The following is a 14,204-nucleotide window of genomic DNA, read 5'->3' as shown; positions in this document are numbered from 1 at the left end:
TCTCTAAGGCTGAGGCTGGGTCTCCTCCTTGCTTCATATTCTTACGCCTGCCAAGATTTCAGTTCCTCCCAGAAGGCCAGGGCCTTGGCCTCCAGGACTCTGTCCTGTCTCTTCATTTATACTCACCAGTTTCTTGCTGTTTCTCCATGCTCTGGATGACCTTACCATGCCCCATGCAGCTTCTCAGCTCCCCCATCACCCACATAACAAATCAAAGCCATTAAAGTTCCTGTATTTGAATGACTTAGCATGGTTCCTATTTCCTGGTTTAACTTCAATAGACAAAATTACTTTTCTCCATTTTTACATATTTGCACATGGGTTAGATGAAAGCAAATAATAATCATAATTAAACTTAACTGACGACTTCCCATATACTTCCTAGTGCTAGGCACTTTTCTATCCATTGTATATTTCAGTCCTCAAAATAGAACTGTGAGAGCCATAGTGGCACATGTATACCCACATGGATAGCAGCACAACTTGAAGTACCCAAGTTATGGAGCCAACCAGCCTAGGTGCCCGTCAACAGATGAATGGATGGAGAAAGTATAGTATATACACCCAATGGAGTTTTACTCAGCCATAGAGAAGAATAAAAGGAGGCCATTTGCAGGAGGGAAATGGATGGGACTGGACGATATTATGTTAACTGAGATCAGCCAGACTCAGAACATCAAGGGCCCCATGTTTTCTTTCGTATGTGAAAGCTAGAGAGAAAATAAGAAAGAAAAGGAACCTCATGAACAGGAGGAGAAAGACCCATGGAAGAGTGAAAGGGCATTGGGGTAGGACAAGGGTAGGAAAAAGGCAGGTTAAGGAAGGGAAATAGACCAGATAATTTTATGTGCATATAAAAGAGGACCAGCATGATTCTTAGTGTCCTGTACAGGGCAGGAAAAGGCGGAGGAAGGCGGATGGGAGGGAGGGAAGCAAAGCAAGTGGTATTGTCTGCATATACACAGGTATCACTGTGCATCTCATCGCGATGTATATTTTCACTGCACCATTAGAAAAATAAATAAAAAGAAAGAATAGTAAGGAACGTCATTATTATTCTTTTACAAAGAAATAAAATATCCAAAATATCACTCCCTAATACCATCATTAAAAGCTAGGGCTTCCACACACTGATTTGTTCAATATATAATTTTGGATGGAGCACAAATATTCAGTTCATAATATTAGCTCATTCTTCCTAATTAATATTTAATCTAATTATTAATTATGTGATGCAAAAAAAGCAGAAAAAAAAACCCCACACTGTTGAGCTAGGTTCAGACCTGTGTTATTAATTTTACTCTCCAAAATGAAAACACAAACATATCTATAGTTCCAGATCTCATTCAGACTCATTTCTTTAACCATTATTTGGAATATTTTTCTAGCATTACTATTACAAATAACTTCATAAAAATATTGCCAAGCCCCTACACTCTGTTGCAAAGGCATTACAGTGAATCTCAGAAGTACTGTGCCTGAGCACTGACTAACTGTGCGACCTTGAAAAAGCTGTTTCAATCATCTGAGACTTGAATTCCTCATCTAAAAATAGGAATAACTGCATTTTGCCTACCTTCTGCAATGGGTCATTTTGAGGACAAAACGAAGCCATAACGTTTATACATTTTGTAAAAAACACAAATTGCTACAAGTGCAAGAGATTGAGTTTACTGAAGTATATATGCATTCATTATTGTGTTTTCATCCTCAGAACAATAGCCACAAGTACTTTACCTCATCAGCAGAATACATGAGAAAATCACCCACACACACACACACACACACACACACACACACACACACATTTAAAAAGTAACTATGAATAACAATTTTAACTCTGTTTTCTCCTTGATAACCTTGACGGTTATCAAGTGATAACCTTCAAAACTGGTGACTTTTGAGGGCATTTTTAGCCACTACTGCATAGTGTCTTTCTCTGCTGCTCCTAGGCTCAGGATGAGGGCTGAGAAAATGCCAGTTCCATGAAACTGTGAACTAGTGGGTGATTACAAAGAAGAATTTTAGCATCTTCTGTGATGATGTTAGGTGTTCTTCCAACATTACAAATAGATCTTAATATTGTATAGAGTTTGCATATTTCTTCATACTTCAGGGTCCTATGATGAAAGAAACAGGAAAAAGATCATGTGGTCTATTACACGTAATTTATGATCTAATTTCAAAGGACTAATACTTACTTCTTTGGATTAGAAAAAAAATTTTTTAAAGGCAACTAATAATGTTTCAGAAGCAAAAGGGATTATTGCTCTTGCCAATGCAAAAGTAGGAGTTTTATAGGGAACATTGGCCTCAAGGGATGAGTTGAGGAAGTGGATTTCCTTCCTCTCTGATTTCCAGTACTCTTTCAATCTCATACATCCAGCACTGGACAGGGAGCTAAGGATACAGATGAGACAACATTCATCTATTTAAAACTCTCAGGTGCCCACCAGTCCTACCCTCACTCCTGCAACACCCCATCTCCCACCAGGTTCAGTGCTTTGGTGAGACAGCATTGCCTCTGGGCATCTGTCCTGACACTGCTGACCTTGGCTATGTTGCTTTTCTCTTTCCTCTCATTTTACAGAAACAAGATATTGCAAGTGGGCAAAAAAGAGACAACTGAAAGATGGATAAGAAAGAGGAAGGGGTCCCCTGAATTCCCTCCAGCCCTTTGGTAGGGCTTCAAGTGCATTTGAGGTTTTAGAAGGGGTGGGGGGCGGGGTCATGGAAATTCCATCCATTTTAAAGGCTGTGCAAACCTGGGGTTCAATGAGGGCTGACTTCTAGCTGCTTCATAATGATTTTAACACCGTGGCCAAGCAAAGCTGCTTCTTCTTTTCAACGCTAGCAGTTTCGTTCAAGCATGATCTCAGCCACTTTAAGCTTTGGTATTTCTATCCACTTCTTATGTTGTATTTTTCCCTTAATGCCGCTAATCATGTGTGAAATTCTGTTACAAAACTAATCTTTGTGGGAAATGATATGTAATGGCTTCTTTAAGGAGAGACAGGCAGAAAAGAGGGCGGCCACTGTGACCTCTTGTTTCCTGACATGTTTTTCATAGTGTAATACAAATAGAAACATCCCTTCCTCAAGGTCAAAGTAGAAATGGGCTTCTGCTTATAGAAGTAACACTCTTTCTTAGGCAGGAAGAACCTGGGAGAATTATTCTTTGGGGTTGATTTTTGAAACCTAGAATATGCATAATAGTTGTGAAACTTGAAGGCCCACTGTGCTCAAAAATACTAAAAAATTCATCTAAAAATCAGTATTTGAGTGTTAGAGTTAAAATGATGTGAAAAGGCTCAGAAACATATAAAAACTGTGGATAAGGAATACTTTAAGGGTATCTATAGGATAACGCACTGTTTGACATGCCAGAGTTAAACACACACACAACTCACTGCACACTAACCAACGCATTGCCTCTTATTAAGGGAGGCTTCAGTCAAAGCAGCTGTGGCCAAGTCTTCAAGAATGGAAGTCGGAAACCACTAATTTAGATTTTTTTTTTCTTTTTTTGGAACAATTATGCCACCCACATAAGGGTAACTTTGTGAATCCTCATTATCTCATGAATTTTGGAGCTTATCCCTTAAATAAACTCATCTCATTTCCATATAATTACAGCAACCAAGGAGGTCCTTAAAAGAAAAGAAAATTTGTTCAAAATTTGAGGTTGTAGTAAAGAATCTGAGTTATGAGCATATTGATCAAATTCAGAATTTGGCTTTTTAAAAATAAGAACCTCAAATAAGTTTGAAAGAGGAATGAACTGTGTAAAGGGAGAAAATTTTATGGTTTTAAAGTTCTCTTAGATTTCAGGTTCTCTGACAGTATTCACCTGTGACATTTTCCGTCCATTACATACTAGTAATTCACTGCACGTTCTTGAGATTCATTTGAGATAAAGCACAATGATGATAATACCCAAGTTTCAGGGCGTGTTATCTGAACATCCAACTTCGTTCCTAAATCGTTCTCTCCCCTGGTCAGGCAGAGGAGAGACAGAAACCCCTACTGGATGTATTGAAAGCCTCCAGTGGCTCCAATTCCCCAGAACTGATTGCTCACTACAAACCAATTAGAAGGAGTTAAATGTTTCCACTGAACAACCTAAAAAAGAGGAATGCTTTTCTCTGCTGCTGGCTGTTCCCTGATCTTTTCTTCCGTCCTCATAACCTTGCCATTAAGCTGCGTTTCTCCTATACTGCTTTGGAGGTGAAACCTGATGGTCTGGCCACACAGCCCAAGTGTAAACGCTGACTTGAGACTGTCCTAAGCATCCCATGGGGAATCCAAAGTCCTTCCTAAGACTGCACAAGCATGTCTGTTAGAGGCAAGGGAATAAAATTCTGCTGTGCAATTCAAAGCTTCCTCCATGAAACAGGTTCTATTATGATAGGCACACCACCAAGTATTTTTCCCACTTTTCTTAAGCATTTGAAAGGAGACAGCTGATTCCCAATTAACACTAGGTTGAACTTGAATGGCTCATTCACACTTTCTAAATTTTGCTTGCCCTTTTCTCTAGGTTTAATTAATATGCCATTAATAGTAACATTTAGAGCGAGCACTAATATTTGTCTCTCTTGTGTGCTGCCGGTTGAAGTTGTATCATTTGGTTCTGCAGGATAGACTCATGGAGCGAGCCCCAGTCACCTCTGGGCTGCAGGCTTCCATAGTCTCTATCCAGTTGATCCAGACCTAAAAACACTGAGTTTCAACCACACAGAATTTCCTAGGGACAGCCAGATTCTGGTCTTCTGCCCTGATGATGAACAGGCAGGCAGGCACCTCTTCAGTCAGCCACAGGACACTGATGTTGTTGGCAGCCACTCACCACTCCAGTGGCAGGGAAAAGTGTTAAGCCAGGAGGGAAAGAGGTGAAGACTAAGATGTATGATGAGCAGAGCTGGAGACAATGCGCAGTTACAACCTGCGGCCAGGCGCTGCGCCCTGTCGGGATGCATTCAAGCACAGGACCTGCCCTTCGGGCCAGCACACTTCTACCTCACCTGGAACCGGGCAGCTCCTCAGGCCGTCCTGAAAACCACCCATAGCCTCCCCTTCCTTAACCTGGAGAGACATCTCCTGGCTGCCTCACTGTTATTTCTGGATAAATTATTAATGGCTATTCATCCTTCACACATGTGATTTTTAACTATGTAAAATATTTATGGAGGTGGGGCAGACGACTTCCTGAAAATTTCTTATTTTCCCCTTGCTTAGCTTAGCGAGTAAATCCCCCTTGGGTTGCTGATTGGGATTTTCCCTGCTTCTTTTTCTTCCTTGACCCTTATCTTTAATTCCATGTAATGAATGCAAGATTGATGGAATAAGTAACAAAAGTATCCACGGTGACTGAACAGCAAACTCTTAAATCACTGCTCAGTGAGTGCAAAGGAACAATTATTGAAAACAAGGCACTAAAAATCCCAATGAGAGGTAAGAGTGGGGCTTAAGTCATTAAAGGGGTCCATTAGTCTTGCGAGGCTGAGACAAGCACACTCAAAACACGAGCTGTCCTTAAGAACTGGAAATATTATATAGCCTACCAACTTGTATGCACACACACACACACACACACACACACACACACACACACATACACACACACACACACACACGCACGCACGCATGCACGCACACAGTTACTCCAGCTAAGCCAAGACAGGGTCTGATTGCCCAGTCCCTTAAGGGACAGAGGCTTAAAGAGGAACAGATAGGCTGAGGCAACCTATTCCAGCAAAGATTCTTCAGCTCCATCTGAAGGGGGCAAGGCCTGACAAATCAGTTTATTTATAAGGGAGGTAAATATCCTGCTTCTATATCAATTCGCCTGGTACCACAGCATTACCATGCTCTCCATCACTCCCTGCTGGGGACACAAAAAAAGACTCATGACACCTCTACCCCATCCCCAGAAATCACCAGAAAGCCCAAACAGGCAGCCCGGCTTTCTGGCATATTCTCCCTGACCTGATAAAACATTTGCTGTTGAAAGATGATGAAAAGTAATGGTCAACCAATTTGCAAAGTGAAAACAGTTTTTTTTAAAAAACAAAATTACCCAAAAGAGATAAATTTGTAGATGAACACACATACACACATAAATATGCATACACACATACTCATATTCATGAGCATACACACATGTGCATGCACACACACACACACATATACACTCACATGAGCACACATACAAAGCCGTAGAGGGTTGCAGACCCTAGAATGCTGTTGGATTTAAACATGCCCAGGGCATTACGCTCACTTCCTTTTGCCCTTGCTCTTGTACAACACATTTTATTAAAGCTACTTGGGCTCCCGGAGTTCTGGTGTCTAGTAGCTCGAGTGAGGGGCCGCGGAGTGTCACCCGAAAGAAATGGCATTCCTCCACACACATGATTTCCTGCAGGAATAGGAAAACACATCTCAAGCCAGAGTGGATGTGAGACTGGACCAGGTTCCTGACACACAGGGCGACTTTAGCCTAGCCTTTCAAAGAGTAGAGTCTCATCAGAAGTAAGTAGGACATCACATTTCAATTTGTACTATTAAAAACTTGCATTACACAATGCAACTAATTACCCAGTGAATCACCCTGCTTTACAAGACAGCTGGACCACAGCACAGAAAACAGCATGAGCTAGCCTAGTGACCATTCCCCCAACAGCCACACCATAATTCCCAACAACCCGGACGGCCTCAGACCAGGACCTCTAGCCTCTACTGCTCCTCTGACTAGCTCTACCTCCTTATCACAGTCACATTCAGAATTTTTGCAAGAGCCTGAAAACTTAAAATGAAATTGTAATCTTCTTTGGTGCCCATCAATATCATTATAGATGCCGAATTCTGTCCAAGGAACATATTATCTTTGCAAGCTTTTCCACTAATCAAAAATGCATGCCTGATAAATGCTATCCCATTAGTTGTCTACAAACAAGCTTTCCACCTTCATCGCTACTCCTATGAAGGAGGCGCCGCTTAACTCCGGAACCTGCTTAAATTCGGCTGGGAAATGAGGATCTTTTCTTTTCAAATCCATTTTGGTTATTTTAAGCCGTCTCTTCCAATAGGACACAAATTAGAGGGAAATCAAAACTGCTGTCAAGACGACTAAAGGTATTTAGCTCGTGCAACCCGGGTTCCTTCCCTACTTTTTTAAATGTTTCAAAGGCTCGAGAAAAACAAAACAAAACAAACAGCACATCCCGAAATACCCAACAAACTCATTTGTGCCTGAAGCCCAAGTACAGCTAAATACCTCTTCCCTCTGAGTGGAGACGCCAGACTTAACGTTTAAAGCAAAGAAATCAACCAGAGCGTTTGCATCTTAGAATGGTCCTCTGTCCCCTCCCTCTTCAGTCACTCTCACAAACCTTTTTTTTATTTTTTTATTGAACATAAATGGTATACATTTAAACCATACTTGGTGCCCTCTTCCCCCCCTGCCCCTTCTCACAAACCTTTTAATATCAGATAGATGCCCTTAAATGATGACGCCGGATGGGACTTACAGAAGGAAAGCATAACTTCAGAGAGGAGGAAGGGCTAAGACAGTCCTGACCCTTGGTCTCTTCTTATTTAGTGAAGGGCTCCTGTCCGCTTCTCCTGCAGCAAGTTGCAGCCTTACAGTGCACACATACAGCTCCCAGCCCACTTAGAGTGCCCAGATCCCAGCCTCCACATGCCTCCGGAAAATGCAGGCAGCTCAGCTCCGGCTGGAGACCCCAGGGGAAGGAGGCTTCTACCGCGGCACAAAACTAAAAGGCACAAATATTAAACAGCTCCAAGACCTCTAAAGGTTTAAAAGAATTGGCATCCTGCGCTAGGCTGAGCTAGAGGGAGCATCGCGATGGTGTGGAGGAGCTGCTCAGCCCGTGCTTCCCAGAAAGCTTCCCTCCTCTGCGGGAGAATTAGCAAAAACCAAATGCTTATTGAGACGTCGTTCCTACTGACTACGGGTTCGCTGCATCGATTGTATAGGAACTTTGTTTCAGGTTCCTTTAAGTTGGCCCATGACTTCCCACGCCGCACACCATTTCTCCCTCTTCACCTAGCTGGAAAAAGCCAACTTCACGCTGCCCGAGGGATCCAGGCAAAGTTTATCCTCCCTCGCTCACCCCACTCTCGCCTCTTTTCTTTTCCAACTTAAACGCATCCACTGGGAACAGCCCCGATTGATTGAGGCACAAAGGGAGCTTTTAAAGGGTGCACCGGCAGGATCCTTCCCGTTGCCGATACATATAGATATTTTTCTAAGGGCTGGTCTGTCTGATGCAGCGAGACAGGTAACCCCAGAATTGCATCGCAGAGGGAACACTCACCAAAATACATTATGTGTCTCATTAAGCGGACAGCTGGGAGCCCACCGCGGCGCCTTCAGCATCAGCTCGCGAGCCAGGCTGCGGCGCCGAGCAGAGCCCTGGCATGCTACAGTCGGCCACAAGGTCCCCGGCGGGCTTGGAGAGCTGTGAGTGCCGAGCGCCTCGCCGCGCAGGCTGCCTGGCCAGGGCTACGGCCCCGGGCGGCTGCAGGGTGCGCCCGGGCTGCCGGCTGTGCTGCCCATCCTTACTGTAATCCGACTCCTCCTTCTGATGTCCTTGTCCGCGAGCCTGTGACATCAGGACTGGAGTACTACAAACAGACCCCCCCCCTCCGCCCCACCTCACCCCACCCGCGATGAGCAGCCTCTCCACGAGGTGCTCCGACTGCCTGCCTGGACCAACCATGGCTCTCTTGGGGAGCTAGGACCAGCCCAGACACTTGGGAGGGGGCGGAGTGCGGGGCGCGCCAAGGCTCTCTTAAAGAGAGAAGGGTCGCAGATCCATCCTGGAGCCTCCGTGCTGGCTGGGGGAATTCACCCTGGCGTGCAGAGAGGGGACCTGGAAAAGCGAATTCTGCCCCGAATGTGGGATTAGACAACACTTAAACCTCGCCCCTCCTGAGAATGTCATGACCCTCGCCAAAATGTAGCTTTCCCTGCCAAGTTGGAAAGGCAGCAAGAGGAGAGATGGTGCTCTGTGCTGCAATCTTTTCGCTTTGAGCTTGGGTTTGTTGTTGTTATTGTTTGTGATGTTTATTCATGAGAGGAAGAAGAGGTACTCAAGGGACCATTGCTAAGGTAGTATTGGTCTTAGAAGTGATCTAATGGCAGAAAAACACTTGCTGGTCAAGTCTTTTTTTTTTTTTTTTTTTTTTTTTTTAATTTCTTGAGTCCCCTGAGTTAGGTTGATAGAGAAATGTAAAGAGAAATATTTGGTGTTAGAGTCAACAAGCTTCACACATTGCAGACGCTGCCTCCCTTGGTAGGTATTTAGAAAACACAAAGAGGCTGAACGGATTTTTGACCCCCTAAAGGGGAGAAATATTCATCTTGAAAGGCATTAAGATCGTGTCATAATTCAAGACTTGTCACAGATATGATACAACCATACACACGCACATACGCGAACACATACACAATTTGAGATGAATCCTTTAGAAAGCTTAGCAAAGTCTCTGGCTCCTCCAATGGTATAAGGAATTGCAGTCCTATCTTACACAGAAAAAGGGTGTTAGAAAGAAATCTCTCAAAGCCATGCTGATTATTACTTAAATGCTCAGCATGGAAAATAAATCCATACAGCAAGTTCTGTTCCCAAAAGATTCATCGTTTTGGAACCCAATTTACCTCCTGAACTATTTAAACATAAAGATATCCATAAAAAATAAGAGTGGGAGAAAAAATGGCAGTCTCTGGAAGGAAGCAACTGATTTTTTTTAATCTAGGCTTTTATAAACCATGTTACCAAAAAGTTCTACATTTTTATTAATGTATTCAATGATATTTCCTTAAACGATTCTGTATCTATTGATGGGTTTAATAGGTTTTGGAACTAGGGCCAGAGGCTCACCATGACAGCTTTTTGTACAATCTTGCAGACACCTTGTTTTCACTCTGAGAGAAGAGTAATGTGAGTGGGTCCTGCTCTCACAGTAGATCACAAAATATTTGGCAAATGTGAATAAAGAACCAAATACAAATTGGATTTACAACAAACCTGAAGATAAATCTAGTTCGGCTCTTTTAGAAATAGCCTTCATTTAAAGCAATTTGATGGAGGAAAGTTTAAGTAGCAAAGGGTCTTTTTTCTTCACTCCTTTTAAAAATTAAAAATAAAAACAATGTTGCAGGCAAATGCTGAGGAAAATAAAACCTAAATGTTTTTTTTTTTTTCCTTTTGGACAGATGGAAATTGTCCAAATGTACAATTAATGGCTCTCCCTTCAGGCAGAGGAACCATCTGTGGTTGAGCTTATTCATGACATCAATCAGCTGCCTTGACCTCCTACGAGGGCTAGGGGGCACTGTAGTTCAATATTAGAGTTTTTGGTCCACTTGACTTCCTGTAGTTGGAAGGCACAGGCATTGAGAAGGGAGTTTAAACAGGAGATTGGAAAGGACTGTGTATGTCATTAATTAATAACACCCATACATTTGCATGGCATTTTCTAGTTATAAGATACTTTCATATATGTCTTTTGTCTAACCAACTGAGGTACAGGAAGGTAGATGGGCTTAATATCACAAATCAAAATCAAGACACTCAGGCTTAGATATGTTAGGCAATTTTTACAATGATGAGATTACTAAAGAGCAGTTGTCAGCTAGGTGTGGTGGCACACATTTTTAATATCCGTATTTGGGAGGCTAAGACAGGAGGATTGTATGTGTAAGACTATTGGCAACTTAGTGAGACTCATAGCAACCTAGGAAGACCCTGTTTCAAAACAAAATACAAAGATCTGAGGATACAGTTGGGAGGTAGAATGTCCCTGTGTCTGGTCCCTAGTTCCATCCCCCTACACACACACACAGGAACAATTGTCCTTGTAAGTTGAATTTATGTTAAGGGCCTTCCAACAGGTTGCCTTACTCAAATAAATGTGCCATTTAGAATGACATAGGGAAAGGTTTTCTCTAATCACAGCATGTCACTGCATGTTTCAGAAACAAATATGTTCACAAGTTCATGGGCATAGAATTTAGTAACAGAAAAATGCCAATTTGTACATGGTCTATAGAGGATTATACCACAATGAGCAGTGTGTAACCACCAAAAGAATATAATATCCAAGGGACAACTGAAAGTTACATTTCTGCAACGAGATCCTGTTCAACTAAAAAAGGGAGGTATCTTCTTTATTGAAAAATGTGTGGGTCCCCTTCCTCTATTAAGCGTCATCTGGAATATTAAGGCCTGAAACATAAATTTGCTTATATCTGAATGAAAAGAAGCAATTGTCATTTTAATTTTACACTCTTTTTCTTTTCTTAAGGTTACTTTAAATTTCTGTATTATATTTGGAAAGAAAAATGCAGGTGGGCATGTTGGTGCATGCCTGTAATCCCAGTACTTGGGAGGCTGAGACAGGGTCATACGTAGGTTTGAGGTCAGTCTCAGCAACATGGCAAGATCCTTAGTAACCTAGTGAGACACTGTCTCGAAGTTAAAAAAAAAAAAATCAAAAGGTCTGGGGAATATGTCTTGGAGGTAGAATGCCCCTGGGTTCAATCCCTAATACCCCCCCAAAAACATAAGAAAAATGTAACTAATTTTTTTCCTGTGGCCAACATCTCCTTAATTTTCTCAACCCCAGACTCTGTTCCTATGAGTTCAACTTGTCTGCACTCTACCTGTGAGGTCATGCAAATCTGTCTTTCTGTGCCTGGTTTATTTCACTGATTGTAAAGCCCTCCAGGCTTATCCAGATTATGGCAAATGATTGGATTTCCTTTCTTTTAAAAGTTGATAGCTTCCATTTTGCATATATATGCATTTTAATTCATTCCTGTTGTGAACAATACCACAATGAATTTACCTGTGCAGACATCTCTGCAACCTGCTATGGATTATATTAATATGCAATGACATCTAAATGAAACCACAGTTGATGTCGGCTAGACATGGGGATGTGAGTATTCCAGCTGTGCCAGAGAGATACGCTCATGTTACCTCGAGAGAGTAACCCAGCGGCTTCCAGGGAAGGACCTGTTTTATTGCCTCTTAACCTTCTTTAACCCTCTCAAGAAATTCTCAGGACCTGGGAATGTCTGAGAGGGAATCAGGTCAGTTCATCTGGGGCCAACCATGGTATGAGCCAACTTACCAGACAGAAATACACCTTTCACTATTTAAAGGGTGCCCTTAAACCAGTGACATCTTCAAGGTTAAAACATCATGGCTAGGTGAGTTTTCTCTCTGCTTTAATATCCAGGCCGCTGCCTGTCTTAATTCCTCTTTTCCTTCAAGTCTTGCTCAGAGTTTTATTATCAGTGTAGTCCTTCAATTCCCATTTTAAGGCTTATGCTTTCATCCATCCTGTGATTTCCTGAACTCTTTCTCTCTTCCTTTATACCAGTCATCATCTGACAAGGTAATATAGACATCTGTTTATTATTATTCATTTATTTATTATGGTACTAGGGATTGAATACAGTACCACTGAGCAGCACCTCTAGCACTATATTATTACTATTTTCATTTGTTTTAAACAGGTGTCACTAAGTTGCAGAGGGCCTAGCTAACTTGCTGAGGCTGACCTTGAACCTATAATAATCCTTTCCCAGCCTCCCACATACTGAGATTACAGGACTGTGCCACCACCCCCAGTGACATCTGTTTGTTTTGCTTGCTCCTTGCTGAAATATAATCTCCACAAGGATAGGGATTTCTGTCTGTTTAATGGCGCATTCACAGTCCTGCATTGGTGGCTACTTGGTAAATTTTGTGAGTGAGTGAGTGAATGAATGAATAAATGAATGAATGAATGAATGAATGAATTAAAAAGAATGCTCAGTGCAGCTGCATCGTGTGTAAGACATCATACATTTCTATGTCCCTGCAGTCAACTCTTTGAGGTTGGTAGTGCTTTGTGCAAAGCATTTACACAAATTGAATATGTCCATGCTTAGCAGCAGCTGTTCTTAAATTCCGCGGAATACAGATGCCAGGTGGTACTGCAGGCCACAGTTTGTGAGCTTGTTTGTCCTTTCAAATCTTTATAGCTGTGTGCGGCAGTAATTCAGCACCAGGTTAGCATAGCCTGGTTGTGTCTCGCATTGCCTTCCCCTGAGTTTTAGTTTAGTTCGCCCTTATCTCTTGTCTGTATTACAGCAATAAAATGTTACCCAGTGTTGCTGACTCCAGGCTTGCCGATTTCCAATCCATCCTCCATATTAGCTCTGTTGTTTTCTTCTTTAGTAAAGGCATGATCTGCTGGGACATGGTGGTACACACCTATAACCCCCAGTATTTGAGAGGCTAAGACAAGGAGGATTGCAGGCCAGCCTCAGCAAATTAGCAAGACTCCCTGCAACTTAATGAGACCCTGATTCAAAATACCAGGGGCTGAGGTGTAGCTTGGAGGTAGAATTCACTTGGTTCTATCCCTAGCACCAAAACCAAAATCAAAAGGGCGTGATGTCACTACCCTACTTTTTACTCTTTCATCTTTATCTAACATGACATATAAGGCCTTTCCCAACAGGCCCTTCTTACTCCCCCATTTATGAATGCAAGTCTTGGCCAACATCCTCACTGCTATAATCCAAAACAATGAAAAACACAACTTAGAGAAGATTTATTTGCTCACAGTTTTTTGGAGTTTTGGGGGTTCCGTGCATGTGAGGCTGAGGTCTGTAGAGCTCAGGACATGGAAGCAGAGAGGAATTGAACAAGGCTCTGTTCTCACATCATGGAGACTGGAAACAAGAGAGTGCCAGCAAGCAGCCCCTCCTGGTGGCGCACGCTTGCAATCCTAGCATTCAGGAGGCTAAAACAGGAGGATTGCAGTTCACGGCCAGCCTCAGCTATTTAGTGGGGCCGTTCACAACTCAGTGTGACCCTGTTTCAAAATAAAGAATAAAAAATAGGGCTGGGGTTGTCACTCAGAGGTAGAATGCCCCTGGGTTCCATCACCAGTACAGAGAAAGAGAGAGAGAGAGAGAGAGAGAGAGAGAGAGAGAGAGAGAGAGAGGGAGGGAGGGAGAAAGGGAGGGAGAGTCATACAGACACGGAGGGAGGGAGAAAGGGAGGGAGAGAGCACGCACCAGCACAGTCCCTAAGGCCACCCTCCACCTCCTCCATTCATACCCTACAGGTCTAGGTTACTGCCTGGCAACTGCCATCACAATGCATTTAAACATT

The 14,204-nt window shown here is 42.6% G+C and overlaps 1 protein-coding gene across 2 annotated transcripts in view; it reads right to left on the bottom strand.

The window, feature by feature from the left end:
* Window positions 1-14,204, bottom strand: part of ZNF385D (zinc finger protein 385D) — a gene marked incomplete at both ends in the record, with an annotated part of 986,415 nt that overhangs the window by 343,212 nt on the left and 628,999 nt on the right. Inside the window, one exon of one of the 2 annotated variants that reach the window (XM_080715615.1) lies at window positions 7,479-7,542. The exons of the other annotated variant lie outside the window; for it this stretch is intronic. Coding sequence (XP_080571741.1) covers window positions 7,479-7,542 — 64 coding nt within the window. Of the gene's footprint in view, window positions 1-7,478; window positions 7,543-14,204 lie in introns of those variants that run through there. 2 annotated transcript variants of the gene reach the window in all.

The sequence above is a fragment of the Muscardinus avellanarius genome (genome assembly GCF_963383645.1).
Source record: "Muscardinus avellanarius genome assembly, chromosome: 18".
NCBI lineage: Eukaryota > Metazoa > Chordata > Mammalia > Rodentia > Gliridae > Muscardinus > Muscardinus avellanarius.
The sequence above is the reverse complement of the archived record's forward strand: the minus strand, read 5'-3'. Positions and strand labels throughout refer to the sequence as shown.